This window comes from Salvelinus fontinalis, chromosome 27, assembly GCF_029448725.1.
Source record: "Salvelinus fontinalis isolate EN_2023a chromosome 27, ASM2944872v1, whole genome shotgun sequence".
Lineage (NCBI taxonomy): Eukaryota > Metazoa > Chordata > Actinopteri > Salmoniformes > Salmonidae > Salvelinus > Salvelinus fontinalis.
Window position 1 is genome coordinate 16,701,185 of NC_074691.1, and position 27,646 is coordinate 16,728,830.

Consider the following 27,646-nt stretch of genomic DNA (forward strand, 5'->3'; position numbering starts at 1 on the left):
GAGCACAGAGCGTAGCATGTCACACTGCTGGGGTCCGACCCCTGGGCTTGCTGGTTTATGACTGGTTAATAACATGACTAAAGCATGGGGCTGCTGCTTACCTCTAGGCTACCGCTAGCTAGGCTGTCCATAGCAGTGAGTGTTCCTGGGATGTGTCAATCAAAGCCTACAATTCCAGGTTTATTTGCAGGGATTTAAATAAGGGTTTGTCGACGAGAAAGTGTTCTGGAAATACACTTCCATTATGTGCAAAACAGAATGCTGGCTGCCCACCCCACAAGTCTTGTTTTGTTTTCATCCTCTGAGAATGTAGGATCTTTTTTTAGATGTTATTTAGAACTTCCTTATAAAGAGGCCGGTGTTGCATTTTAGCATATTAGCAGGAAAAGACAATTACCGGATCCTTAGAAAATTCCAATGATTTATCAATGTAAAGTTAACTGAAAATAAATCAATGTATCATCAATAGCTGTTGTTTTTCCAGATTCCCTGGTAGCTATACTCAGTCTGCTGTCTGGAGCCTGTATGTTTGGTGTGGGTTTGATTAGGGAGGGCACCTGGGGTTATAGGACAGCCCTTTTAAAAGCTAGTCTCTCTCTCACAGACGGGTGTCACCGTGGAGAAGTCCGATGGGTTCTGATATGGTAAACAGGTATACAGGCCTGTAGTGACACATCTCCTTTTTTACTCCTTTTGTATAATTTGCTGTTCTTGAAGTGGGGGGGTTGGGTTAGTGCCTTGTAATTCCCATATCTCTATTTTGCCAACAAAGTAATTACCTGATTGCTAATGAACACTAGGTATAAAAATAGTTTATTGTTTATACATGAAGAACCAATCTAAGTATCTACGAATTCATGTAACCTCTTCCTGGTGCTTTGCTTTAGTATACACACATACTCAACACTGACTCTGTGGCTGTGTGCTACTGTACAGTGAGCAAGATAGAGGAGAACCCTCCCAGTGCTGTGAATATTCACATCCGTGCCAACTGTCTCAGAAGAACCCCATAGATAAGGCCACACAGCCCTGCATTCGCAGATGGGCGTAAATAATTCCTCCCCCATAAACTGCTATTCATATCTGACCTATAGAGGAGGCCAGAGGACCAGAGACCACTACAGCAGACACACAGACGCAAACAAACAAACAAACAAACAAACAAACAAACAAACAAACAAACAAACAAACACACACACACACACACACACACACACACACACTACAGAAAGACAGCTGTTGGGAATCGTAACAAGCTAACATTCTTGTAACCTAACGTTACACCTTTCCTACTCTCTTGGCTTCCACGTTCTCCCTGGCAAGCTGTTGGCTGTTCACGGAATTAATTTCCTCACCAGTTTCACACTCAGAAAGTGTGTCATTTTCTTTAATCATTCCCATGGTGATTTTCTTGTTGGCAATGGTTTCCTGTCACATCTGATCCAGTGGCGGAGATGCATGGCTGTGTGTGGCTGCTGCATTGTTTGTGCTCTAACTATAGCTACCTTTTTCTGAACTCTGACACACAAAGTCAACTTGATTGTGTTTGAATTGGGCTGAACTACCCAATGTTAGCTGTGTGAACTCATATGGCTGGTGTGTGTGTAACATGTTTGCTTTGGGCTGGCTTTACCTAAGGCATTAAGCTGTTCTACTAGTGATTCCAGTCATAGGACAGTTTTCCAGTTCATTTACTGGTTCACTTTGCCTAAATCGACACTGAAAAAAAACATAAACGCAATGTAAAGTGTTGGTCCCATGTTTCATGAGCTGAAATAAAAGATCCCAGAAATGTTCCATATGCACAAAAAGCGTATTTCTCTCAAATTTTGCGCACACATTTTTTGCATCCCTGTTAGGGAGGATTTTATCCTTTGTAAAAGGCCACTCTAAAATGTGAAGTTTTATCACACAACACAATGCCACATACAGTTGAAGTCGGAAGTTTACATACACTTAGGTTGGAGTCATTAAAACTCATTTTTCAACCACTCCACAAATTTCTTGTTAACAAACTATAGTTTTGGCAAGTCGGTTAGGACATCTACTTTGTGCTTGACACAATTAATTTTTCCAACAATTGTTAACAGACAGATTATTTCACTTATAACTCACTGTATCACAATTCCAGTGGGTCAGAAGTTTACATACACTAAGTTGACTGTGCCTTTAAACAGCTTGGAAAATTCCAGAAAATTATGTCATGGCTTTAGAAGCTTCTGATAGGCTAATTGACATAATTTGAGTCAATTGGAGGTGTACCTGTGGATGTATTTCAAGGCCTGTCTTCAATCTCAGTGCCTCTTTGCTTGACCATCATGGGAAAAACAAAAAAAATCAGTCAAGACCTCAGAAGAAAATGGTAGACCTCCACAAGTCTGGTTCATCCTTGGAAGCAATTTCCAAACGCCTGAAGGTACCACGTTTATCTGTACAAACAATAGTACGCAAGTATAACCACCATGGGACCACGCAGCCATCATACCGTTCAGGAAGGAGACGCGTTCTGTCTCCTAGAGATTAACGTACTTTGGTGCGAAAAGTGTAAATCAATCCCAGAACAACAGCAAAGGACCTTGTGAAGATGCTGGAGGTAACAGGTACAAAAATATCTATATCCACATTAAAACGAGTCCTATATCGACATAACCTGAAAAGCCGCTCAGCAAGGAAGAAGCCACTGCTCCAAAACCGCCATTAAAAAAGCAAGACTACGGTTGGCAACTGCACATGGGGACAAAGATCGTACTTTTTGGAGAAATGTCTTCTGGTCTGATGAAACAAAAATAGAACTGTTTGGCCATAATGATCATTGTTTTGTTTGGAGGAAAACGGGGGAGGCTTGCAAGCCGAAGAACACCATCCCAACCGTGAAGTACGGGGGTGGCAGCATCATGTTGTGGGGGTGCTTTGCTGCAGGAGGGAATGGTGCACTTCACAAAATAGATGGCATCATGAGGTAGGACAATTATATGGATATATTGAAGCAACATCTCAAGACATCAGTCAGGAAGTTATAGCTTGGTCGCAAATGGGTCTTCCAAGTGGACAATGACCCAAAGCATACATCCAAAGTTGTGGCAAAATGGCTTAAGGACAACAAAGTCAAGGTATTGGAGTGGCCATCACAAAGCCCTGACCTCAATCCTATAGAACATTTGTGGGCAGAACTGAAAAAGTGTATAGGAGGCCTACAAACTTGACTCAGTTACACCAGCTCTGTCAGGAGGAATGGGCCAAAATTCACCCATCTTATTGTGGGAAGCTTGTGGAAGGCTATTGAAATAAATCATTCTCCCTACTATTATTCTGTCATTTCACATTCTTAAAATAAAGTAGTGATCATTACTGACCTAAGACAGGGATTTTTACTTAATTAAACGTCAGGAATGGTGAAAAACTGAGTTTAAATGTATTTGGCTAAGGTGTATGTAAACTTTCGACTTCAACTGTATGTTTCAAGTTTTGAGAATTTTACAATACGTCCAGCCGGCCTCACAATCGCAGACCACGTGTATGGCGTTGTGTGGGCGAGCGGTTTGCTGATGTCAACGTTGTGAACAGAGAGCCCCGTGGTGGTAGGGTTATGGTATGGGCAAGCATAAGCTACAGATAACGAACACAATTGCATTTCATCAGCTGCAATTTGAATGCACAGAGATACTGTGACGAGATCCTAGATGCTAAAAATGTCCCAGTTCTTCCATGACCTGCATACTCACCAGACATGTCACCCACTGAGCATTTTTGGGATGCTCTGGATCGACGTGTACAACAGCGCGTTCCACGTCCTGCCAATATCCAGCAACTTCCCACAGCCAGGAGTGGGACAACATTCCACAGGCCACAATCAACAACCTGATTAAATCTATACAAAGAGTTCACTCTGCATGAGGCAAATGGTGGTCACAGCAGATACTGACTAGTTTTCTGATCCACACCCCTACCTTTTTTTAAGGTATCTGGGACCAACAGATGTGAATCTGTATTCCTAGTCATGTGAAATCCATAGATTAGGGCCTAATGAATCCATTTCAATTGACTGATTTCCTTATATGAGCTGTAACTCAGTAAAATCTTTGAAATTGTTGCATGTTGTGTAATTTACAGTGCATTCGGAAAGTATTCAAACCCCTTGACTTTTTCCACGTTTTGTTACGTTACAGCCTTATTCTAAAATTGATTAAATTTGGGGGGTTTTCCTCATCAATCTACACACAATACCCCATAATGTATAAATAAAAAAATGTAATATCACATTTACATAAGTATTCAGACCCTTTACTCAGTACTTTGTCGAAGCACCTTTGGCAGCAATTACAGCCTACAAGCTTGGCACACCTGTATTTGAGGGAGTTTCTCCCATTCTTCTCTGCAGATCCTCTCAAGCTCTGTCAGGTTGAATGAGGAGAGTCGCTGCATGGCTATTTTAAGGTCTCTCCAGAGATGTTTGATTGGTTTCACTCATGGATATTCAGAGACTTGTCCCGAAGCCACTCCTGCATTGTCTTGGCTGTGTGCTTAGGGTCGTTGTCCTGCTCCGTGCTCCGTTCGTCTTTCCCTTGATCCTGACTAGTCTCCCAGTCCCTGCCACTGAAAAACATCCCCACAGCATGATGCTGCCACCACCATGCTTCACCGTAGAGATGGTGCCAGGTTTCCTCCAGACGTGACGATTGGCATTCAGGCCAAAGAGTTCAATCTCGGTTTCATCAGACCAGAGAATATTTTGTTCAGTATAGATTCAGTTTGCTCAGAGCATAATGATACTCAAACGAACAAATCAAGTTCATGAAAGGGCCTGAATGTGGGTAGCCAAAGGGTTAGGTACCCTGTCAAATACGCTCAGCTGTTTTCAACTAGTGTAAGTTATCAATTTTGACACATGGATATGAAAATCATTATTGTACATTATTCTTTAATTTGCCAGATGTGTAGATCAATTTCTCAATACTAAATTTAAAAGAATGAATGTTGGGGTATGATGACAATTTTCTCTGCGCGTTAAATTCTTTAACTTCCTATGTTTCTTGCTGTGTTTTGAAATCAAACTGTCAATTTGAATGAATTTGCACTTTCTTTCAAGTTGTTTACGTTTGTAGTTGCTAAAGATGCGAATGTAACTGTTTTTTTTTTTAAAGTGATTGAAGTGTGATGCGTGAATGCAGAATGTAGAGGGGAATAACCCAGTCACAGTAGATACTCTTTTGTCTGGTTTTCCTCCAAGAGTGACTTCTGGACTCCCCCTCGACAATAGCCTCAATTTAGGTGTACTACTGTAATTTTTTCTGTTTATCTCGTCTACAGACCGAAGTCCACACCCACGCCGACTGGATCCCTAAGTGCCAACGGGGTGCCAACAGAAGGTCTCGACTACGACAGATTGAAACAGGTATTCAGAGGACACAAATAAAAAATGACAGTCTTGCTGTTTGCTGGCAGAACAGTGGAGCTGTCGTATTTTACACAGCATACTACAGAGCCCTGAGAGGGTGTGCCCAATGACTGTGTCCCATGCTGGGGCAATCCCTCCCTCCTCCCCTATGAATGAGCCTGTTAGATAAGTGTAGATTCTCCTTATACCCTCCCTATCTGTGCCTACAGCAGGTAACACTATGGGCTTACTAACACTCATTCAACTCTCTGGGACAGTATCTCTCACTGATGCTAAAGTCACTGTTCCTTCCCTCTGCTTTGGTGCAAGTTTCAATCCATTTCACATGTCCAAAGTGCCTGTTTGAAACAAATTCTTTGGTTTTCCACTGGGTTTTGTCTATAATTGTCTTTCCAACCTTATTTTCAGGACATTCTGGACGAGATGAGGAAGGAGTTGTCGAAGCTGAAAGAGGAACTTATTGATGGTAACTGATTGCACATACAGAGGGAGCTTTATATGTGTCCTGTTTCACTGCATGTACAAGTGGGTAACCTGTACGAGTGTGAGGTGTGAATTGGAAACGTGTTTTCTGCATATCCCAACTCCCCATATGACGCCCTCGGAGAGTGGGGTCACGGCCAGGGCTTCTGCCGTGTAATAGGTGACAGGGCGTGAAATAAGTTCCTCAAAGCACAGGAAGATCTTGCGTTCAGTTGAGGCCTACTGTACCTTTGTCATCAGAGAATTAGCATTGCACCATTCACGCCACTGCATATCACACCAAAGACAATACAAAATACCATATAACTGACATGTTGTTTGTCTGTCCACAGCCATCAGGGAGGAGCTGGGAAAGTCGAACACGGCGTAGAAGGATCTCACCTGCCTGTGCATTACATCCATTACCGGACACCTGCGACAGGTCAACTTCAGATAGGACAATATTATAAAGAACCGAAAAAGGAAAACAAAAAAAGTTTAAAAAGGTAGTGACGATAACAATAATAACCGTATTAATACAGAAGACAGCGTTTTGTCGGCAGAACAGCGTCACACACAGCTGGGGATGAGGGAGAGCGGGAGGCCGCGGGAGAGCGGGAGGCGTGTAGCATGGAAGCACTGCTGGCGTCCATCTTGTGAAGCCTGGCCGTTCCTGCCATTTTCCCGCAGCCTCACCTGGAGGACAGGACACAGTCTTAAAAGAGGAGTGACTGTCATTATGCAAAGATTTCTCTCTTTGTCGATAACACAAGAAAACAAGGAAAATCAACAAATATAAAAATAACTATATTGAACTGTATACTGTATTAACCATTGAAGTGTGAGAAATCAAACAGACAGCATTTACACTAAGAATTGGAACAGTTAGCGTGCACTTGTGATTTCATAGTGAAAAGACACATTTAGTGGGTGAGTGTGAAGTTTGGAGGCAGGAGGGTAAGGGAAGTAGGACTCAGTTCCCCATAGGGCCATAGGAGGGAGCCTCTGGGTGTGAATGAAGGACTGACTGATGGACTTGGTATAGTCTACTGCTGCAGGACTCTGTAAAGCTAGTCTTCCTCAAATACTATTTTAACCTGAATATGTACAAAAGAAGAAAAAACTATATCTACAAGTTGTTCAATCATGTCTGTTTTAATGTAAACTATGGCCATATCAAGTAGCTTAATCAACTCTTTACATGATGGTCTGTCTCTTGGTCTGTTTGGCTTAGTATCCGAATATCATTATCTTCTTTTTTCTATAGAAACGATTGCTCTAACGAGCTACTGTTCTGCATTTCTGTGTGTTGCAGGCTGATGAGACAGTCACAAAGGGTATGCCTTTCTAAACGTCAATCATTGTAGCTCTTTTACCAAACAACCTCTGTCAATTAGTGATGGTTAATAATGCTAAAATCACCATGACCAGATCTGGAGATGGAGCTATTTGAAATCTCTGTACTGTTATTATGAGCTGAACTTTTTTTTCTCTCTCCCTCGCAATTTCTGGACGATTTTTGGTGCATGTAAAGTTTTGTACGGTGAGGGTCGTGAGGCTGCCACGAAATTGAATTATTGTCCATTGGTTTATAAGCAATAAGTGTAGCATCTAGGTTGAATTTTCCCCACATTATTCCTTTTAAATGTTCGTGTTCTTTTAACTCCATTCTGAACACCTGTTAAGGATGTGACTGTGTGACAGTATCTCCTCCTTTCCACTACATCCACCTCCTACATAGATTCTAACGGTGTGAAACAGATGGGTAGAGAAGAGATGGATGAACAGACCCTCCATGTTTATAGCCATTTATGTACTTAATTTACTGAGGAATGCCATTATTTTTTCAATTTATCTTATTTTGTTTTGGGATTCAAGGCTACTTGAATCCCAAAACAGCTAAATTCCATATTCACATTTATTTTGCTGCATTTGAAAGAACTAGTAATGAAGAAGGACATGAGGGACACCCCAGAAATTGGTTTGTCTGCATGATGTATCCGTGGACATGCTTGTGCCATTAAGTGTTTCACTTGCGCTTAATGATTATTTGTTTTTTAAATTAAATGCCTTTATTTCCTCCCCTATAATTTGAAGTTCTGATAATGGCCCACCTTGTATGACTCATTTGGTCATAGGAATGGCAGCAACTTTTTATTGAAAATGTTTCCTTTTCAAAACAAAACATTTTGTGTACAGTGCCGAGTTCGCGTTCCTAATAATCTCGATGTACAATCAACTGAGAGAAACCAAGTCAACCTGAGACTGGTGTGAAAGAAAGAACTGTCTTCAATGTAAAACTCTATTGCTTCTATTCTCTTGACTTGCTGGTAAGGGGATCGACTTTGATCAGGGTTATGTCATGGCAACAGCTGAGGTGTGGGGGTGAGCATTATTCAAAACACTCCCCTTGTGTGTATTTTGCTCAAACACAACTCATTGAATTCTCTCTGGATCAAAGCATAGGAAGGCTTGCACACGAGTGTTTACAGCATCGATTGCACTTTATAAACCCATCGAAATTCATGATGCTATGATGAACCTGCTTACGCGATGCAGCCATCGCCAAGAGTGTGACTATCGCACCAAAGGTTTCAGCTACAATCTCCTCCTACACACGTCACGCTCTACTGAGTCGCCTTTTGTTTCATCATTGTCAAGAGAAGGATACATATCTATATATCGATTTCTTTGGATTGAGTAGTGAAACGTTCTGATCAAGGATCATTCGTATCTACGGATAATTCTGTTTGTGATCTTCATGGTTTGTGCCTTGTTCTGAATTTGCATTTATATGTAAAAGATTTAAAGACCAGTAATAATACTAGGAACTGTCAATCTTTTTTTTGCATCCTGGTATAGTTATTATAAAGGGAGAATAATATCCATTTCAAAGTACAGACATGGTGTATTTTCCTCATGCCATTTGTATGTTGCAGAGCGGTTTAGGTTCTTGGCGCTTGGAAATCTGAAAATAAATATATCCTCTAAATTGAAATCAGTTGATATCAAATTGTTGATTTTTGTCCCCAACTCAGATTTTGCCATCTACTGAGGGAACTGAAGCTGGTGGACATAATAAAAAATATGCGGGAGAAATTAAACTGAATGTCTCTGAAATGAAATTATCAGTTTCCTTTATTTTTTATTTTATTCAAATTGTACCATACCATTCTCATATTAATTACAATTTTCTTACATGCTAACATTGTTTTGTTTGAGCGAGTACAATAAAAATTTGCAATAGATGATCAAAAAGTACATTTGAATTGTGTGGTGTTAAATTAACATTGTTTCAATAACTAATTCCTACAATTAATCTGGATAATTCTCTCCTGTGGGACAGAATGATGCACAGGATCTCTGAGACTGATCTAATGACTTGTGCTGCATCAGCAGCACCATCTCTCCGAGTTCTTCCCGGCCTTTGAAAATAACCTGTTTAGATCTGCACCAACGAGAATGTGTGGGAGAGCATACCTGTTTCATATGCAGGGCATTCATCAAATATTAAAAAGCCTGATAACGATGATTCAGCAGAAATACTGAAATTGAGCTTCGGTGAGCACCTTGGACTCGTCTTGTCACATGGTTATTATAAGCCTTGTTTTACTCTTCGTTTCAGTGTTGAATACCTTGCAGATGTTGGGTATAAAGAGGTCATTACTGTATAGGGATTGTCATAAGACTGAACCAGCGTTACAATTCAGTCCGACGTGTTAGTCACTCCCTTGCCACTTGTTCCTTGAGAAGGTCTAGGGAATTTCCAGCAGGCCTACTCCAATCACATCAGACCTTACATCACCACCTATTTCACACCCCAGTAGCAGTGAATGTTTCTGCACCTCAGGTCTCCATCTCTCCTACTGCCACAGGTCAGCTAACAGGAAGAGGCAGGACTAACTGAAGCCCAAGTAGAGAAGTATCTTAAAAGACTTGCCTATGCTATTCCCCCCCCCCCCCCCCCCCCCACACACACAGTTGCTGTCTGAGCCCGAGCCCATCACAGATGCTGTCTGAGCCCGAGCCCATCACAGTTGCTGTCTGAGCCCGAGCCCATCACAGTTGCTGTCTGAGCCCGAGCCCGAGCCCATCACAGTTGCTGTCTGAGCCCGAGCCCATCACAGTTGCTGTCTGAGCCCGAGCCCGAGCCCATCACAGTTGCTGTCTGAGCCCGAGCCCGAGCCCATCACAGTTGCTGTCTGAGCCCGAGCCCATCACAATTGCTAAGTGCAACCAGTCATCTGCATCTGGTCTTGCTGCTTCTTTTCACAGGGGTGACAAGGTCTCACAGTGGGAGTCTACTACGGTGTGCAGTTGTTTGCAACATAATAAACAGTATAAAGACACTTCCTGGAGGAGGGCTGAGAAGTCTCATTTGAGGTTTTGGTGTAGCAGCCGGAGTAGAGCGAATGCTCTGCAAGGGCGGAAACTGCTGTAAGACAGGAAGACCCTAAGCAGCTGCTTGGCTTCATGAACTCAGAGGGAGAGAGAGGGCTAAGAACGCTGTAATTGGGCAGTAGAGTTTATTTTTTATTTTTTCTAAATCTTGTTATTTCCTTACGTAGTCATGAACTGTGAATGATTTGACACCTCTGCTCAGTTGTTTTCACTCTCCATGCAATCATTACTTTTGATGCACAAGATAATGTTTCATGCAGTGGTGGGAAAAGTCCCAGTAAAATACTACATGAGTCAAAGTCTACAAATAATTGGTTTTAAATATACTTAAGTATCAAAAGTAGAGGGCCTCCCGAGTGGCACAGCGGTCTAGCATTGCAGTGCTAGAGGCGTCACTAAAGACCCGGGCTGTGTCACAACCGGCTGTGTTCAGGTGTCCCATAGGGCGGCGCACAATTGGCCCAGTGTCGTCCGGGTTAGGGGAGGGTTTGGCTGGGGGGGCTTTTCTCTGCTCATTGCGCTCTAGCGACTCCTTGTGGCAGCCCAGGTGCTTGCAGGCTGACCCCAGTCATCAGTTGAACGGCGTTTCTTTCAACACTGATGTGGTTGGCATCTGGGTTGAGCAGGCAGGTGTTAAGAAGCGCGGCTTGGTGGGTCATGTTTTGGAGGACGCATGACTCGAACTTCGCCTCTCGAGCCGATTGGGGAGTTGGAGCGATGAGACTAGATCGAAAAGGGGGAAAAAATATAGATCAAAAGTAATTGTAATTGCTGATATATACTTAAGTATCACAAGTAAAAATCTTTTCAAAGTACTTTTATGTAGTTAACCAGATGGCGCCATTTTCTTGTTTTTTAAATTGACAGAAAGCCAAGGGCCCACTACAACACTAAGTCATCATTTACAAACAAAGCACGTGTGTTCAGTGAATCTGCCAGATCAGAGGCAGTAGGGTGACCAGGGATGTTCTCTTGATAAGCAAGTGAATTGGACCCTTTTCCTGTCCTGCTTAGCATTCAAAATGTAACGTGTACTTTTGGGTGTCAGGGAAAATGTATGGAGTAAATTATTTTATTTAGGAATGTAGTGAAGTGAGAAAAAAGAAGAATCCCACACATTGCTCTTGATAGTATCACTGCTCTTTAATAAGCTTTACGTATCGGCCTCAAGGCCGTCAGAACTTTTGTTCTGTTCCGTTTTCTTTTAGGAATGTAGTGAAGTAAAAGTAGTCAAAAATATAAATAGTAAAGTAAAGTACAGATACCAAAAAAAACTACTTAAGTAGTACTTTAAAGTATTTTTACTTAAGTACTTTACAACACTGGTTTCATGATAATCATCCTTCATAATCAGCATGTTTCAACATTTTCTTGCAATGTCTGATTACTTGAATGTGGTTTTGCAATCATTCTAAGCCTATAAAGCGACATCCTACATTAAAATCACAGTTCTACAGTCAGTCAGGGCAATGTGTTGAAATTGAAGATTAATCAGAGCTTCATATTGGGAGGATAACACCAGCTGGTTTGTAATGTTGAAAGCAACTCCTGCTAAAAATATGTGAATGTGAACTTGATCTCATATAGACTTTATTTGGTTGATAGAGGTGTATCCCACTGGTTCTGCACTGTTTCTTCTAATTTAGTTTCAGCTAGATGAAATAACAAGCACTATATACCCTGGGCTTTAATTAGATTAAACATCTGCTCTGGTCTAGAATGCATGAGTACAATAGAAAGTTGGGAAACTATGTGTTAGTGACCTGAGCCATGTAATGTTAAGATCTTTCAACAGGTGTTTCTTTCATGAGTAATCAACAGCCTGTAACAAAGCTACATGAGACATTTCTTTACAGATTTGGGGATTTTCAATTGTTGATTGTTACTGTTTAAACTCAAAATAAAAATATGCTTATATTTGTATTAAATAAAACATGTATATGCTTTACAATTGACTACAAAATCCAGAAAGTATGGTGTCATAGTATTTTCCATGCATACATTATGCTGCTGTCATGAACAATTCATCTAATTAAACATGAGTTAATCTTTGTTATAGTAAAAATAATATCTCCCACAGATTAAAACATAATTTCCTCCATTTTGTCCGGCGCTGGTAGACGTCTGACACCATAAACAAAGAAAACCGTAGGACACGCCAGTTACTACCAATCGGCACTCTGTTAAAATCCTCTGACAACCAATCAGAATATTAAATAATTTAAAAGAATAGCGTTGTAGCCAATCAGCGGGCTTCGCGCCATCCTATACACTGGTGGGCTTCGCGGATAGAGGGAGGGGGAATGCATTCAAGATTTAGCTGCAGTTTTTAACGTACGTTAGCTTGCGATTCACTTTCGTTCTAGGTTTTAAAGGGATACCTATGTTATTTTCCTAATTGAAGTTGTACGTGTTATCTAAGGGTAAGGGCGTTAATTAATAATTATAATTGATTGTGCATGAATGTGGTCACTTTTTAAATATCTTTGCTGAGAACTTAACGTTATGGTATTCTTGACTGTGTTTTGGGCTGCGTGGCCGTGGGATCAGCTACAGTAACCACTACGCTGCAGCTGAGCAATTTCGCTTGTAACCTAACTGCTTATAATGAATAGGCTAGCTAACTACCTATTTATTGTCTTCACATGTTAAAACGTCGTTTAAAATTGCAAAAATGTAAACATGCCCTGAAACGTTAGCTAGTTAACATTATCTAACATACCCGATTTACCACTAAGTAGCCTGCTAGCTTACGTTACGTAGCTAGCCAACATTAGCGAGGATTTGAATGCATGACGTGTTCCCTCCACCCCGCTGTCACTTGAAGCTATTACAATTAACGTTAAAGGAGTAGCTAGTTAGCAAACATTAACACGAATCTAGCGAACGTTAGCTAGCCGTCTTGCGAACGGTTATTTTTTTGCACATTGCCTCATATTTTGGAATACGGTTAGTTGCAGTACCGGTACAACCCGTAGCTGCCGTTTTGACTGCTTTTCCAACTCAATCCAACCGTGTTGCTAGGTAACGCTAGTTTTTTGTTACTCAAATCACTTTCTGGTTTGCTGGTTAATGTTATATAGCTAAATGTATATCCAACTGTCTGCATGTTTTAATTTCCACACTTTTGTAGCGAAACGTTACAATTTAGGCTAAATCTCCGGAATATGTTCACAACTGACTTGCGTGCACCATCATTTAGGGCACTTTCACAAATCCCCTTACGATCCGTATCCTGTAGTGTTTGGTACCCCGATGTCGCGCTATAAAGCATGTGTGAAACGCAAACAAATCCTGGACCTGCGTGAGTCCAAGATCCAGGAGTACGGGGTTATTGTGACACGGCAGAGTGAGTCGCGGGGAACTTTTTTTGCCCGTTGTACACAAGCTAGCTCGCTAACATCATGTAGAAGGTGCGTTTTGCTAATCGCGGTTGTTTTCAGGTCTTGGGAAAGAAAAACGTATTCTGTCGAATTCTCCCAAACGCTCCAGGAAACCGAACCAGAGTACCGAATTTCATATGTGAAAACGCCCTTAGTTGCAAAACTGTTAGCTAACATTAAGATGGATGGCAACAAAAAACAAACTAATTGGACGGTTGAACCACAGATAGACAAGTCTTTGGTTATACTTTTCTAATGAACACCTGGCGGTGGTTTGGTGAACTTTCTATAAAACCAATTACGAACTACCATTACATTATTGTAAACGATTAGCTAGGACTGTTAAGTTCTTCATAGAGTGATTGAAACTACTTTAATTTTAAATGTATTTAAAGGGCTTTGTCTGAGGTATGGCACAAAACAAAAGACGAGGGGCTGACTTTCGAAGCTCCCCCACATCATACCTTGCATCTTTCCTGGAGTAGGGGACCCTGTCCGCATCGTTTAGCTAGCTATACCTTTAACCATATGGAGGAATTGAACAGGGACAGCAGGGTGTGTCGCGTTTTGCATTAATTCATGGATATGTTATGGAATGTGCTTTACTATTACTGACAACTATGACAAATGGATTAGTGGACTCACTGTACTCTGCATCTATTTAATGTATCTGTGGGGGCCATTATGAGAAGGATAAGTTAAATTGTATATTTTTCAGCAGCTGTGGTGTAACGTACCATTTTGACTTGTTTGATGAAAAATGACACATGCCAGTGAATAGTTGCTTTTGGTCATTACAAGGACTGAGTTGTCCAAGTATGTCAGGCACTTCAAGTCTACAGTTTCCCCCTCTATGTAAGGTTTATATTCACGAGGACTATGTTTTCATAGAGTGTGTGTGTTTTAAATAGTCCGAGGCAAGAACAGTTGTATAACCAGAGCAGGCTTTCGCTTGTTGATTTGTCATGGGTAGACATGGGAGTACAACCTCTGTTAAACTTCTAAAATGCCATTTCTGATGTTACCTGAACATTACTGGAATTCTGTGTACAAAGGCTATTGAGAGAGTGATAAAGGGGGCTGGAGTGGCAATGACTAGTTTTAAAACTACAAACAGTTAACCCTAGTGGGGATGGGAACGTCAGCAATTCTGTGAGCTCTGCATCCCCTTCATACCGCTGACCTCACTGCTCCATTGTGTCAAGTCTTGTGCTCCTCTGTCCCCCATTTGCAGGTTCTTAATGCACACTGTAAATGTCTCATCTAGCCTAATCTGCCTAAATCTAGTGTGATTGGGGAAAAGTTGTCCCCGTCGTAGACTGTTTTGATATGCACACCCAATTCATCTGAAAAAGTGGATCATTGTAATTAATGATGTTAACGGTTAGCTGCCGAAAATACATTTGCTTATCAGTCTATAGGTAATTTGCATAATTTGATGGAATTAAATTGGCTCGTGTATTTTCCTTAGTCATGTATCTTATTTATCACATGAGCACAGCATACAGAGCCTAGTTTGAGGAGTGGAATAGCCTATCACCCATCAGACAGCATGAGAGCAGCTCCTCAGAAAGCTGGTACTGAAGTGAAACTTACTTTTATAAGCCCAGTCATGAAAATGGAAGTTTGAGCGAGACTGCAGTTTCAAAACCCTCTTGTATTTCAAAGGGAAAGAGAAACACCCCTGATTTGAACCCATCCTGGCAGCGCTACATGATACATGTGCGGCAGTGGCTTAGACCACCCCGTGATACTCCCCTGGTTTTTAACATGTGTGCTCTCTCTCTCCGTTAGGTAAATGAGGATTCCGGGTACTAGGTTTCAGAGTGGGGACATGGTGATGGGCCGCTGGCCTGGTAGCAGCCTGTTCTACGAAGTCAAGGTGCTGAGCTACGATGCCAAGATTCAGCTCTACACGGTCATCTACAAGGATGGCACTGAGCTGGAGCTCAGAGAGGTTGACATGAAGGTAGGAGCTCTATCTATCTCCATGGCAACCATGTCACTGATGACATGACCCAGATGGATGGAATTTCTCTATCTCGACAAGGTTCAGGAATTTTGATCTTATTTTATGCTAGTGCATACTCAAATATTATCTTCTTATGATATGTTGATTGCGCCATTGGTGCTGGCCTTTTAAAATTCAGCTATGTAATAACACATTTGTAACCTTGCTAAATGCGACAACTTATGTTCCAGAGTCCAACTGGCTTTAAACCAAGCCATCGCTCTCGTTCTCGCTCCCGCTCTCCGTCGCGGCGGCGCAGTCGTTCCCGTTCTCCAGCCAGGACCACCCGGCGCTCCTCGTCACGCACCACCAGTGGCACCTTCCCAACAGAGACGTCCGTTGCACGCAAGGAGCCCAAAATGAAAGAAGTGCTGGAGATCAGACTAAGCCCTGTGGTGAGGAACACATGTCACACACACTGCTGGGATTTAGAATGGCTTTTTGTTTTTGAGTGTTGCTCTGCTGCATGTGTGTGTTGTATTCAGAATGCACTGTAAGACGCATGACCTCAGAGATGGCATTATTTGATAGGAAATCAAGCGTTGGCTAATAACAGTGTAATAAACTAAAGATTTTTAAACTTTTTGTGTATGTGTGACCAGTGGGTCCATCTTTACATAGTGACATGTGCGCCTCTTTTTCCGTATTGTTTGTCATCAAGTTGCTTTTTCCTCATGTTGACGTTTTGCTTCCCTCACTCCATTTACCACAGGCTAGGCCAGTTGAGAACAATGGCCACAATAAGCATGAAAACAAAGAGAATGATACTGCTGACAAAGTCAATGAGGTGAGACTTTAGATACTGTATGTACTTTATAATTTTTTTAAAACGTTTGTGTCTATATAATGATGTCAATGCTCCTAGAACAAAATGAATATGTTTGTTGGGCTGTAAGCAAGTTTGGCATTAGACTTGTAACTAGGGATGCACGATATATCGGAATCGGACAATATTAGGTAAAAATGCCAACATCGGTATCGGCCAATGTCTAGTTTAACCCCGATGTGCAAAACCGATGTCAAAGCTGACGTTCATACCTATATAATGTAGGTACGTGGCGTAATGACGACGTGTAACATTTTGTGCTATACTTGCAACACCGCATTCATAAACTAGCCCACAATGTCTGCTGTGTGGATCGAGCAACAAGTCGAGCAGTCATTTGAAAGAGTAACACAATTTTGGTCAGACAACTCAAAGGCGAAATCCATTAAAGCCAAGATAATGGAATTTATTGCCCTTGGTGGTGTTGGCTTTCGCCGATTGGTTGAGCACCGGTTAACACTACCAAGTACGCTATTTTTCCAACGTTGCCCTGCCGGAGTTACACAGTAATAGCGTCACTGCTATTAGCTTCATGACATGCATAAGAAGGCGTGCCGTCTGGGTCTTTGCGTGTCAAAAAAGATACAGTAGCACTCAAAGCTGTACAAAAAAGTCTGCAAACACCGTTCACGAACGATTTGTTTACAATACCGCGTTGGTAATAAAGCTTAATTAGTTCAACCGTAACTTCTGGGGTAGCTAGCTTTAGCTTGGTACCTAGCACCAATACAACCAGCTTGAAAACAATGACCAATAGAAACTGCAGTCATTTTCATTATTCTTAGCAATGATTTAGGAATCCTTGTGAGTAAGTATTGTTGTTCGCCTATTGAAATTGAACTTCAGTTCATGAAAATAAATAGCAAGCCAGCTACTTAACCCTGTTGCCCAAGCTAATGTTATAAGCAGCCAGCTAGCTTAATCTGGCTGGTGAGGCTTGACCTGACCGGGTTGTCTTGTGAAGCTAGTCACAATAAGGATTAGGCACAATAGTGGAATTTGCCGTTTGCTTTCAAAATAAAAGTATGTCATTGACAGTGATGCAAGTAGTAGAATTATGCTATACTTTTATTTTGAAGGCTAACCGCAAAGTCCACTATTGTGGCTAATCCTTATTGTGGCTAGCTTCACATAGATGGGTCCGCCCATTAATCAAATAAGAACTCTCTTATAATTTAGTGTTATTTTAGATGACAGCTAGCTAACTATATAGCTAGTTAACTATAGCTACTGAAACAGATTGTCGTTTTGCTGTTCTTGGGGAAGAACATTGTTTACATCCATGAGCTAGCTAGCTAGCTTTTTTTATGACCAGCACCGTAGATGCTCGAGACAACTTCACCAGCATCATAGCTTAGGTATTGATGAATCATTGTAACATATGAGTGAGAGTGTAATCGGTGTGTAATAACTACATAAAAAATGTATGAATGTGTTAAATTATTATGTGATGTGCAGTCATATTCAGGTCCTGATTGGTCAACAAGCTTATTTGACACGTCAAATAGTGTTAAATAGTATATTTTTTGACACGCAAAGACCCAAATGCCGTTCCATAAAAATCCTGGTTGAGAATGAAACGACTGAACAAATTAACAACTGAACAGCACAGCGAGTAATTGAAAGAAATAGGTTTTGATTATGTTTTAATGGGGACATATGTAAATGCCAACAAAATAACTTTTTGGTGTGTGTGTAAACTTTATTTAACTAGGCAAGTCAGTTAAGAACAAATTCTTATTTACAATGACGGCCTACCCTGGACAACGCTGGGCTAATTGTGCGCTGCCCCATGGGACTCCCAATCACGGCCGGATGTGATACAGCCTGGATTCGAACCAGGGACTGTAGTGACACCTCTTGCACTGAGATGCAGTGCCTTAGACCGCTGTGTCCGTGTGTGTGTGTGTGTGTGTGAACTATTTAACTGTACTAGAATGCTTAAAAGGCAGCTGAAACAGAGCTGTCCCTTGTAACGGAGTCCCTAGCTATATTGCTTGTTTGAGAATGGGCTTTGATGTGTAGGAATGTCATGATTCATGTTGTACCTCCTGTGTGTTGGGAGGACTCTGCATGGGGGACTCAGCCTATACCAAGCCCCAGCTGACTGAGCCACACACACCACTTAGGGTCCTGCTAATGTTCCATCAGTCAGTCACATGCTGTTGATCACTTTTCCTTTTTAAGAGATGCTAATCTACAGACCATTTGTGTGGGAAATATAATGGATGTGCATTATGTACCCTATGAGCTTAAGTCACTGTGGGTTAGCCATGTCTGTGTAAATGATTACCACCACTCAGCCTGACCGTGTGTGTCTAACCATGTCTACTTCCAGAACCCTGCAGAGGCGGAGCAAGAGAAGAAGATATTAGAGAGCCGCTACAACCTCAGACGCAGAAAGGATGACGGTGACGCCAAGCCAGCCGAGCAGACAGAGGAAAAGGAAGCTGAGCAGAAGCCTGCAGCAGCCACAGCCCCCATCACCACTGAGCTGGAGTTTGGAGGGAGGCTAGGTGAGAGGAGGAACAGAGAAATGTGGCTGCTGTGCCTCTCCCAGCTTGTCATGTAGTGGATAGAGAGTGTGGGGGGGGGGGGAAGAATGGTGCTGATCTGCATACTGTTATGCCAATCAAATTGCACTAGGATGCTAGTCTGCACATTGTTTGACAAGAATGCATTTCGGGAGGGACAGTAACTGGTTAAAAAAGAAGACAGACTACCTTTGGCTCCAGTCACTCAGTGTCTTTCCCCCCTGTGTTTGCAGGAGTGTCCTGCATGATGCTGTTCTTGCCTGTGGCCGTGTTGGTACTGATGGTGGTTTGCAGTCAGGAGGATGCTAGCCTGATGAGACCCCCCTCTCTGCCTGCCCTGGACTCCCTGTTGGATCCACATGTGTTTGGCATGGTGGTCCTCTGGTTCCTCTTCCAGGCCCTGCTCTACGTGCTGCCTGTCGGAAAGGTAACGTGATCACCAATAACCTCACTGCTCTTCTGGCACACATGTAGGATCAGCTTACTCTGTTCTAGTCATTGTGGAGAAATCACAGAACTGAAACATAGATGATCGTCTAGTGGGCCAACCACATTCTCAGAATTCTACTCCCACCATTATTGAAGACTGTACACATACTGGCAAACACACACACACCAACCCCCCTAGAGTACAGGCCATACACATGACACCCATCCGTGACCTGGACAGAGCACATGACTGGCGCTCACGCCTCGTTTCTGCTCATTAGCCAGGGCAGAAATGAGAGGAATCAGAAGCAGTAGGCTACGGTCCACGCTGGAACACTACAGGGAAGAATGGGAGGTTTTGTTCAGTTTCCTCTCCTGCTCATCTGCCTTCTGAATACAGTTGAAGCACACGTGCCTTTTTGAGAATATAGGAAACTTTCATCATATTGCTCCTATGAAATCATGTTCTCTAGGTCTGGGCAGTGTTTACATTAGTGAAAGGGAATAATGTAAGCTTTTAACATGTACAAAAAGTCCCCTATCTTAGCTACATTATCCCTCTCATAATGTATTTCCTGTAAGGTTGAATGATGGTCCAACCTGTGTTTATGTCCCCAGGTTGTAGAAGGAATCCCCCTGAAGAATGGAGAGTGGCTGAAGTACAGAATGAACAGTGAGGCATTTTCCTGTGTTTCATGTCTTCTTGTTTGTCATTTTGAAGGAATTAACTGGTCAGTTACTCCCAGCACGTTGAGATCTCTAGTAAAGCACTATGCCAATGTATTTCATTAACATATAAGTCATATAAGGAAAGACCCTTTGGTTGAAGAACTTCCTGTGTATTAACCCTGCATGTCTCCTCTACCACCACCAGCCCTCCATGCCTTTGTGCTGACGGTGGCTACCCTGGGGGCTGCAGTGCATCAGGGGGTGGACCTCAGCTACATCCACAGGCACTTCCTCCAGCTGGCTGTGTCTTCCCTGCTCTTCTCTGTCCTGCTCAGTGTCTATCTGTACGTCCGCTCTCGCTGGGCACCCCAGGACCAGCTGGCCCCCGGAGGAAACTCTGGTGAGTGGGTGTGTTATCACTGGTAGAGAAAGGCTTCTACAATCTAGGCCTGATTTATTCCATGATATCGGTATATTATGGCATGGGCCAGCATAAGGTTAAGGGCAAAGATTGCTGTACTGCCTATTGGCATGATGCCTCCCAAATGGGTAACGTAATATGATAAATCTGTTCTTCTCACCTCAGGGAGTGTGATTTATGACTTCTTCATGGGAAGTGAACTCAACCCCCGGATCAAGGGCTTTGATCTCAAATACTTCTGTGAGCTGCGCCCAGGATTGATGGGTTGGGTAAGTTCAGTGTACCTAAACATGTTCCCATTCAAAGTACTTTTCAGCTGTATATTAGCCATTTAGTGTAGATTAAGCTGTTTTTATTTCCTCACACACAACTGCAAAAAAAAAACAAGCTCGGTGTTCAGTTTCCCATTATGTGTGTTCATTAATGTGTTAAATGTGAACAACAGAGAATAAATCATACTACAGTACATTTCGGGGCTAGTTTGTCTGTTTGAGGTGCACTATATATACAAAAGTATGTGGATGCCCCTTTAAATTAGTGGATTCGGCTATTTCAGCCACACCCGTTGCTGACAGGTACAGTACCACTCAAAAGTTTGGACACACCTACTCATTCAAGGGTTTTTCTTTATTTTTACTATTTACTACATTGTATTATAACAATAATAATAATAGTGAAGACATCAAAACTATGAAATACCACATATGAAACCATGTAGTAACCAAAAAAGTGTTAAACAAATCAAAATATATATATGAGATCCTTCAAAGTCGCCACCCTTTTGCCTTGATGATAGCTTTGCACACTCTTGGTATTCTCTCAACCGGCTTCATGAAGTAGTCACCTGGAATGTAGAAAATAGTAAAAAAAAAAAAAAAAAACCTTGAATGAGTTGGTGTGTCCAAACTTTTGACTGGTACTGTTTATAAAATTGAGCACACAGCCATGCAATCTACATAGACAGACAAACATTGGCAGTAGAATGGCCTTACTGAAGAGCTCAGTGACTTAACATGGCAGCGTCATAGGATGACACCTTTCCAACAAGTCAGTTCGTCAAATGTCTGCCCTGCTAGCACCGCTCCGGTCAACTGTAAGTGCTTTTATTGTTACGTGGAAACGTCTAGGAGCAACAACGGCCACACAAGCTCACACACTACAGAAGCTCACTGTAGTGTGTTAAACTGCACCTGAAAGCACAAGAACTGCTCCTCTGGAACTTCATGAAATATGTTTCCATGGCCGAGCAGCCGCACACAAGCCTAAGATCACCATGCGCAATGCCAAGTGTCGGCTGGAGTGGTGTAAAGCTCTCATCTATTGGACTCTGGACCAGTGGTAACCCTTTCTTTGGAGTGATGAATCAGGCTCATACATCTGGCAATCCGACAGACAAATCTGATTTTGGCGGATGCCAGGAGAACGCTACCTGCCCCAATGCATAGTGCCAACTGTAAAGTTTGGTGTAGCAGGAATAATGATCTTGGGATGTTTTTTATGGTTTTGGCTAGGCCCGTTAGTTCCAGTGAAGGGAAATCTTAACGCTACAGCATACAATGACATTCTAGACCATTCTGTGCTTCCAACTTTGTGGCAACAGTTTGGGGAATTTCTTGTTTCAGCATCTCAATGCCCCCGTGAACAAAGTGAGGTCCATACAGAAATGGTTTGTTGAGATTAGTGTGGAAGAACTTGACTGGTCTGCACAGTGCCCTGACCTCAACCCCGTATAACACCTTTGGGATGAATTGTAACGCCGACTGCGAGCCAGGCCTAATCGCTCAACATCAGTGCCTGACCTCACTAATGCTCTTGTGGCTGAATGGAAGCAAGTCCCCGCAGCAATGTTCCAACATCTAGTGGACAGCCTTCCCAGAAGAGAGGAGGCTGTTATAGCAGCAAAGGGAGACCAACTCCATATTAATGCCCATGATTTTGAAAAGCGATGTTCGACGAGCAGATGTCCACATACCTTTGGTCATGTAGTGTATGGATTGTTTTGCTGTCTGTTCAATGACTGTGTTAAATCAGACCTGTGATGTCTGTGTTCTGTCCAGCTGGTGATCAACGCTGCCATGGCTCTGGCTGAGATGAAACTCCATAACCTGGACTACCCTTCACCAGCCATGATCCTGGTCAACTGCTTCCACCTGTTCTATGTGCTTGATGCCTACTGGCATGAGGTACACATAAACCTGCATTTGCTGCCTAATGTTTTATTTGGTCTCTATTTGTTTGTAGGATGTAATCTAATGTGGTTGACTGTTATTCCCCAGGAGGCTGTCCTGGGCTATATGGATACAACCCATGCTGGATTTGGCTTCATGCTGGTGTTTGGAGACTTGATGTGGGTTCCCTTCACCTTCAGTCTCCAGTCCTACTACCTGGTTCACCACCCCAACCACCTCTCTCTGCCCTGTATCGTAGGCATCGTTACTCTCAATGGTTAGTCAGTCCCAGGACTTTTTTAGTATTGGCATTTGGCATACGTTCATATAAATCCTACATGTAATCTGTGATATACTTTTTGTTGTATGAATAACAGTATGACGTTGTCTTCATGTGTTACAGTCATTGGATTTTGCATTTTCCGTAAAGCAAACTCGCAGAAAAACGCCTTCAGAAGAAATCCTTCAGACCCTACATTATCCCGTAAGTCCTCAATCCCAGTACGTCTTATTCCTGTATAAACATTATCAGGCCACCTGCCTTGATAAAGGGATGGAGTTATTCTCTGTCATGTTGTTGAAGGACTCGCTGTAACGCTGTGTTTTCCAGATCTGAAGACCATCCCTACTGCCACTGGGAAGACTCTCCTGGTGTCTGGTCTGTGGGGGCTTGTCCGTCACCCCAACTACCTGGGGGACCTCATCATGGCTCTGGCATGGTCACTACCCTGTGGTGAGTGACGGCTAGTTCAGCTACTTAGTTAGTCATAGCTGGTTAGTTATCAGGTTATGGTTAATTTGTTTGATGTATTTTTCTGCGCTGTGCTGACCATCCACCAGAAACAGGCCAGTAAATCTACACGTCTTGATATGTGTGTAGTGATATGAGGAGACGCTGAAGTGTGTGTTGTCTGTGGTCATCCTGTAGGGTTCACTCACATCCTGCCATACTTCTATGTGATCTACCTAACCACCCTGCTGGTCCACCGGGAGGCCCGGGATGAGGCCCAGTGCAGGAGGAAGTACGGCTCGGTGTGGGACGACTACTGCCGAGAGGTCCGCTACCGCATCATCCCCAGAGTCTACTGAAACCTTCGCCACCCCGACCTCCAACCAACTCCACGGTCTCCAATTCTGCAAGCTCACAACTTCGCGCATGGCTACATGAGTTTGTAGAAACAAGTTGTTTGGAAATTAGAATTTAAAGACATTGGGGAAACTTGAATTTCGAAAAGAGGGAAGCTTGATTCTTGGAGGTTCCGCAGGAGCAGCTTTCTTTGAAGTGTTATGGTTTTATGAAGGTACACACTAATTAGCTGACTGAATTTGATTAATGCCTTTTAAGAGAAAAAAGGTTTCAAAATTGAAGAAAAAAGAAGCCTCAGTCTGTGGAATGGATGTATATATTTTTGTACATATACTTTCTTTTTTTTTTTTTTACTTCAAATACCTGTTAACATAATATTGCATATTTGATCTGTTTCTAAGTTTTCAGTCCCATATCCAATTACAATATTTGCTTGGCTTTAATTTTGAAATGATACCTTTGGTATACATTGCTTTTTTGTGTATATTGTCAATGATGGGAATTAAATGCTCTTTTATCTGTACAGTTAAAATGGAATTAATGATCTTCCTCGGGACCACAACATTCACAAAATAGCATTTAGACATATTTTTTTCTATATTTTTCTATAGAGATGTAGCCTAGTGTTAACTGAGTGTAAAAAAGTATTTGGTTGTTTTAAATGCACTATGAAAGATTGTATTTTATACCAAAAGTCTATGATTTGACTTTGCTTACTCCGGTTTACTGTCAAATTCCTCCTCAGTCCTCTGGATAGTAGTATTGCTTAGGTTGTCTTCCCTCTGGAAAGTTAACTGTCTGTTGAACAAATCCACAGTATCTTATTTAAAACCATTACCATCTGCAAGGGCACTTAGACAGTATCCAAGTTAAGCACCTTAAGTTATTCAAGACCTTACTTTTCAAAATGACTGTTTTCACCAAGTTTATACTGTGACATTCTTCATGTGCAATGCTGTGTCGCAAGTATTTTCTGACCCAGCTGTAGATGAGCAGTATAGCAGCAATACAATAACTAGAATAGGTGGCATTTTATGCGACTGAATGCAATGTAAATATTAGATGTTTTTATTTGAAGTACAAAATATGCAAGTGATGCTAGATCTTGTGTTTTACAATTACATATTTAAAGTTGCATTTGATTTCAACTGTTACGTTAATTGCCTGAATTACCACTAGATCTGCTGTTCTCTAGACAATATTACCATGTCATCTTTGGACAAATGACATGTAACATTCTAACTATTTGTCATTGAGACCCATTCTGTACTCAACCTTTGTTTTGACTGATGGGACTGGCAACAATTTCCTGTTTGTGTCAGCTGGCTGTTTGTTAATGCTAAAACAAGTTGGATGTAACTAGGACAGTGGAAGAAGACCCAATGTTCATGATTTGTTCAATGTCTGTCTCCAATGGAAAACATGACAATGGCTGGAAAGCTCGCATTGTACAAACGTTTTGGCAAAAAAATAAAGGTTTACACTCACAGTATCATTCATGTTATTCAGACATGTCTAACAATTCAACACATAATGCACTGGGACTAGACTCCTAGAAAGAGAAGATAAGTGAAACAATGGAAGGTCAAGCAAGCAATTTGACACTTCTGTGATGCAGCCAGAGGTCAATCAGAGGATGGGGCTGACTGCTGCTGCAGATCTGAACAGGACCAGAGATCATCCCCCAGCCCCCTGCTGCAGACACTGGGAATCAATTTGAGATGCTCTAATTCATGTGACCCTTCACACTGACTGCAGTGTGAAGAGTAGATCCCCAAAATAATAATGCAGTGTCTGTTTTGCTCACCACATGTCACCAGAGAAATGTAAAAGTAATCTCTGCGGGTGTTTGGTAGCCTGGTCTAACGTCTCTTTTTACTCTTGCCAACTCCATTGCTCATTGTCAAGCCAAACATCACAAAGAGTTTGCATGGTAGTTATCAGGATGGCTAAGGAAGTACGCAGCATTTGAGCTCTTGCAGTAAAGCAACAGAATAGGAAGCAAGGGTGGTCTCAGGACTAAAGTTTAGCAGATCAGCTCCCCTACCCAGTAGTCTACCCTGCAGTCAGCCTCTGTCTCTACTCTAGGCTCTCTTCCACCCCTCACAGTTCTGCCTCTGCCACAGACACCATCCCAACATTTATCTGAGGTCAAGAAACAAACAAGATCACTGACATGGGGGTAGCAAAGAGTTCATGAAGTAACCGGAGAGAAACATTTTGTACTTAGTTCATTTACCGAAAGCACCCAATTTACTTTTTGCTAGGTTTACTGTTTAATTCTGTTTGTCTACTGTTTAATACTGTTTAATTCTGTCTGTCTGGTCCTGTTCCTTTTTAGTTAGTGGTATATTTCCATACCAAATCCTAGGATTGTAGAGTGATCGTTATGGTATGTTAATGAGCCTATACATATTTTAGACAATTCTATTTGAATAATTGCATGACCGTAGAGAATGGGATGGTAATGGAATCACATAAACAACACTGGTAAGCACCTGTAAAATACTATCCCCTTTTTAAACTTTAAACCTACCTTGCATTATGGTAAAGGATATGTGCAGTCTTGCCGTAAGGCCAATGCATGAGGAAGATGTGTGTAGTGTCCTTGCAGACATCCTTCAAGTCCAAGTCGACCTGACCTGTACTCTTAGACATGTAATTCTATTGCCAAAGCTAATTCCTATGGAATCCTATTCCCACCATCAATTTTATTTTATCAAAAGAACATATAGGTTGTGTTTCTTCATTTGTAGCATTGTGTGGCGATTTCCATATATCCACGTTGCAGTGATCAATCAGGGCCGCTGGGAAATGTGTGGCGAGCTGGCATTTGCCTCAGCACTTTTTTCTTATTTCATACAAAATACTGACACAAAAGCATGGAAAAGAGGGACAATACTGTTATTTTTATTGGTATTTACACATTACAGTGTGAACAATGGTTTAAATAGTATATTGCACTTTGTTTTATACTTAATAAGGCACGAGGGGGTGTGATATATGTCCAATATACCACGGCTAAGGGCTGTTCTTATGCACACGCATTACGGAGTGCTGGACACAGCCCTTAGCCGTGGTATATTGGCCATATATCCCAATCCCCCGAGGTTCCTTATTGCTATAATAGACTGGTTACCAATGTAACAAGAGCAGTAAAAAGAAATGTTTTGTCATACCCGTGGTATACCACGGCTGTCAGCCAATCAGCATCCAGTTTATAAATTAAAATATAACATGGGAACATGTTATTTAGAAGTAGGATTGTATATGCCCATACACAAATATAAAATAATGAAATAATACTTTAATTGATCTACTTTGTGAGTGTTTCATATTAGCCTGACTTATTATTATAATTGTTCTATTAATTTAGAAGACTAGCTGTGTTTTTGTTTTACTTTGTTTTTAATGTATGTTTTGTTATGAAATACAAAACTAGTACAGGCAGTTTACCGTGGAGTAGGTTGAAATTGCAGTGTCTCTACGTACAGTGGGGAGAACAAGTATTTGATACACTGCCGATTTTGCAGGTTTTCCTACTTACAAAGCATGTAGAGGTCTGTAATTTTTGTCTGTAAAAATCCAGAAAATCACATTGTATGATTTTTAAGTAATTAATTTGCATTTTATTGCATGACATAAGTATTTGATCACCTACCAACCTGTTAGTTTTTCTTTAAGAAGCACTCCTGTTCTCCACTCATTACCTGTATTAACTGCACCTGTTTGAACTCGTTACTTGTATAAAAGACACCTGTTCACACACTCAATCAAACAGACTCCAACCTCTCCACAATGGCCAAGATCAGAGAGCTGTGTAAGGACATCAGGGATAAAATTGTAGACCTGCACAAGGC

General features: G+C 41.8%; 2 protein-coding genes across 9 annotated transcripts in view; both read left to right on the top strand.

The window, feature by feature from the left end:
• The window catches only part of LOC129825169 (protein enabled homolog), a 153,544-nt gene extending 144,426 nt beyond the window's left edge, over positions 1-9,118 (top strand). For all 6 annotated transcript variants that reach the window (XM_055885044.1, XM_055885043.1, XM_055885042.1 and 3 more), the window contains 3 exons: positions 5,308-5,392; positions 5,804-5,861; positions 6,211-9,118. In XM_055885044.1, the coding sequence (XP_055741019.1) occupies positions 5,308-5,392; positions 5,804-5,861; positions 6,211-6,248 (181 nt within the window). In that variant the 3' untranslated portion in view covers positions 6,249-9,118. The remainder of the gene's footprint in view (positions 1-5,307; positions 5,393-5,803; positions 5,862-6,210) is intronic.
• A 3,424-nt stretch (positions 9,119-12,542) lies between these two features.
• Positions 12,543-25,275, top strand: LOC129825170 (delta(14)-sterol reductase LBR-like). Of its 3 annotated transcripts, none has more exons than XM_055885047.1 (14): positions 12,543-12,681; positions 15,436-15,610; positions 15,844-16,047; positions 16,365-16,439; positions 18,817-18,994; positions 19,246-19,439; positions 20,060-20,114; positions 20,316-20,510; positions 20,697-20,800; positions 22,589-22,714; positions 22,808-22,976; positions 23,103-23,183; positions 23,310-23,432; positions 23,628-25,275. In XM_055885047.1, the coding sequence occupies exons 2-14, from the start codon at positions 15,440-15,442 to the stop codon at positions 23,786-23,788; spliced, it is 1,836 nt and encodes a 611-aa protein (XP_055741022.1). In that variant the 5' UTR covers positions 12,543-12,681; positions 15,436-15,439; the 3' UTR covers positions 23,789-25,275. The 3 variants fall into 3 exon arrangements, with proteins under 3 accessions (XP_055741022.1, XP_055741023.1, XP_055741024.1); XM_055885048.1 differs by lacking the exon at positions 12,543-12,681 and adding an exon at positions 13,064-13,282; XM_055885049.1 differs by lacking the exon at positions 12,543-12,681 and adding an exon at positions 13,584-13,607.
• Positions 25,276-27,646: the final 2,371 nt, after the last annotated feature.

Coding starts and splice junctions, on each gene's coding strand:
- LOC129825170 (XM_055885047.1), top strand. CDS start 15,440: ATGAGGATTCCGGGTACTAGGTTTCAGAGTGGGGACATGGTGATGGGC. Junction 23,184..23,309: donor TTCAGACCCTACATTATCCC/GTAAGTCCTCAA, acceptor TGTGTTTTCCAG/ATCTGAAGACCATCCCTACT. Junction 23,433..23,627: donor GGCATGGTCACTACCCTGTG/GTGAGTGACGGC, acceptor GTCATCCTGTAG/GGTTCACTCACATCCTGCCA.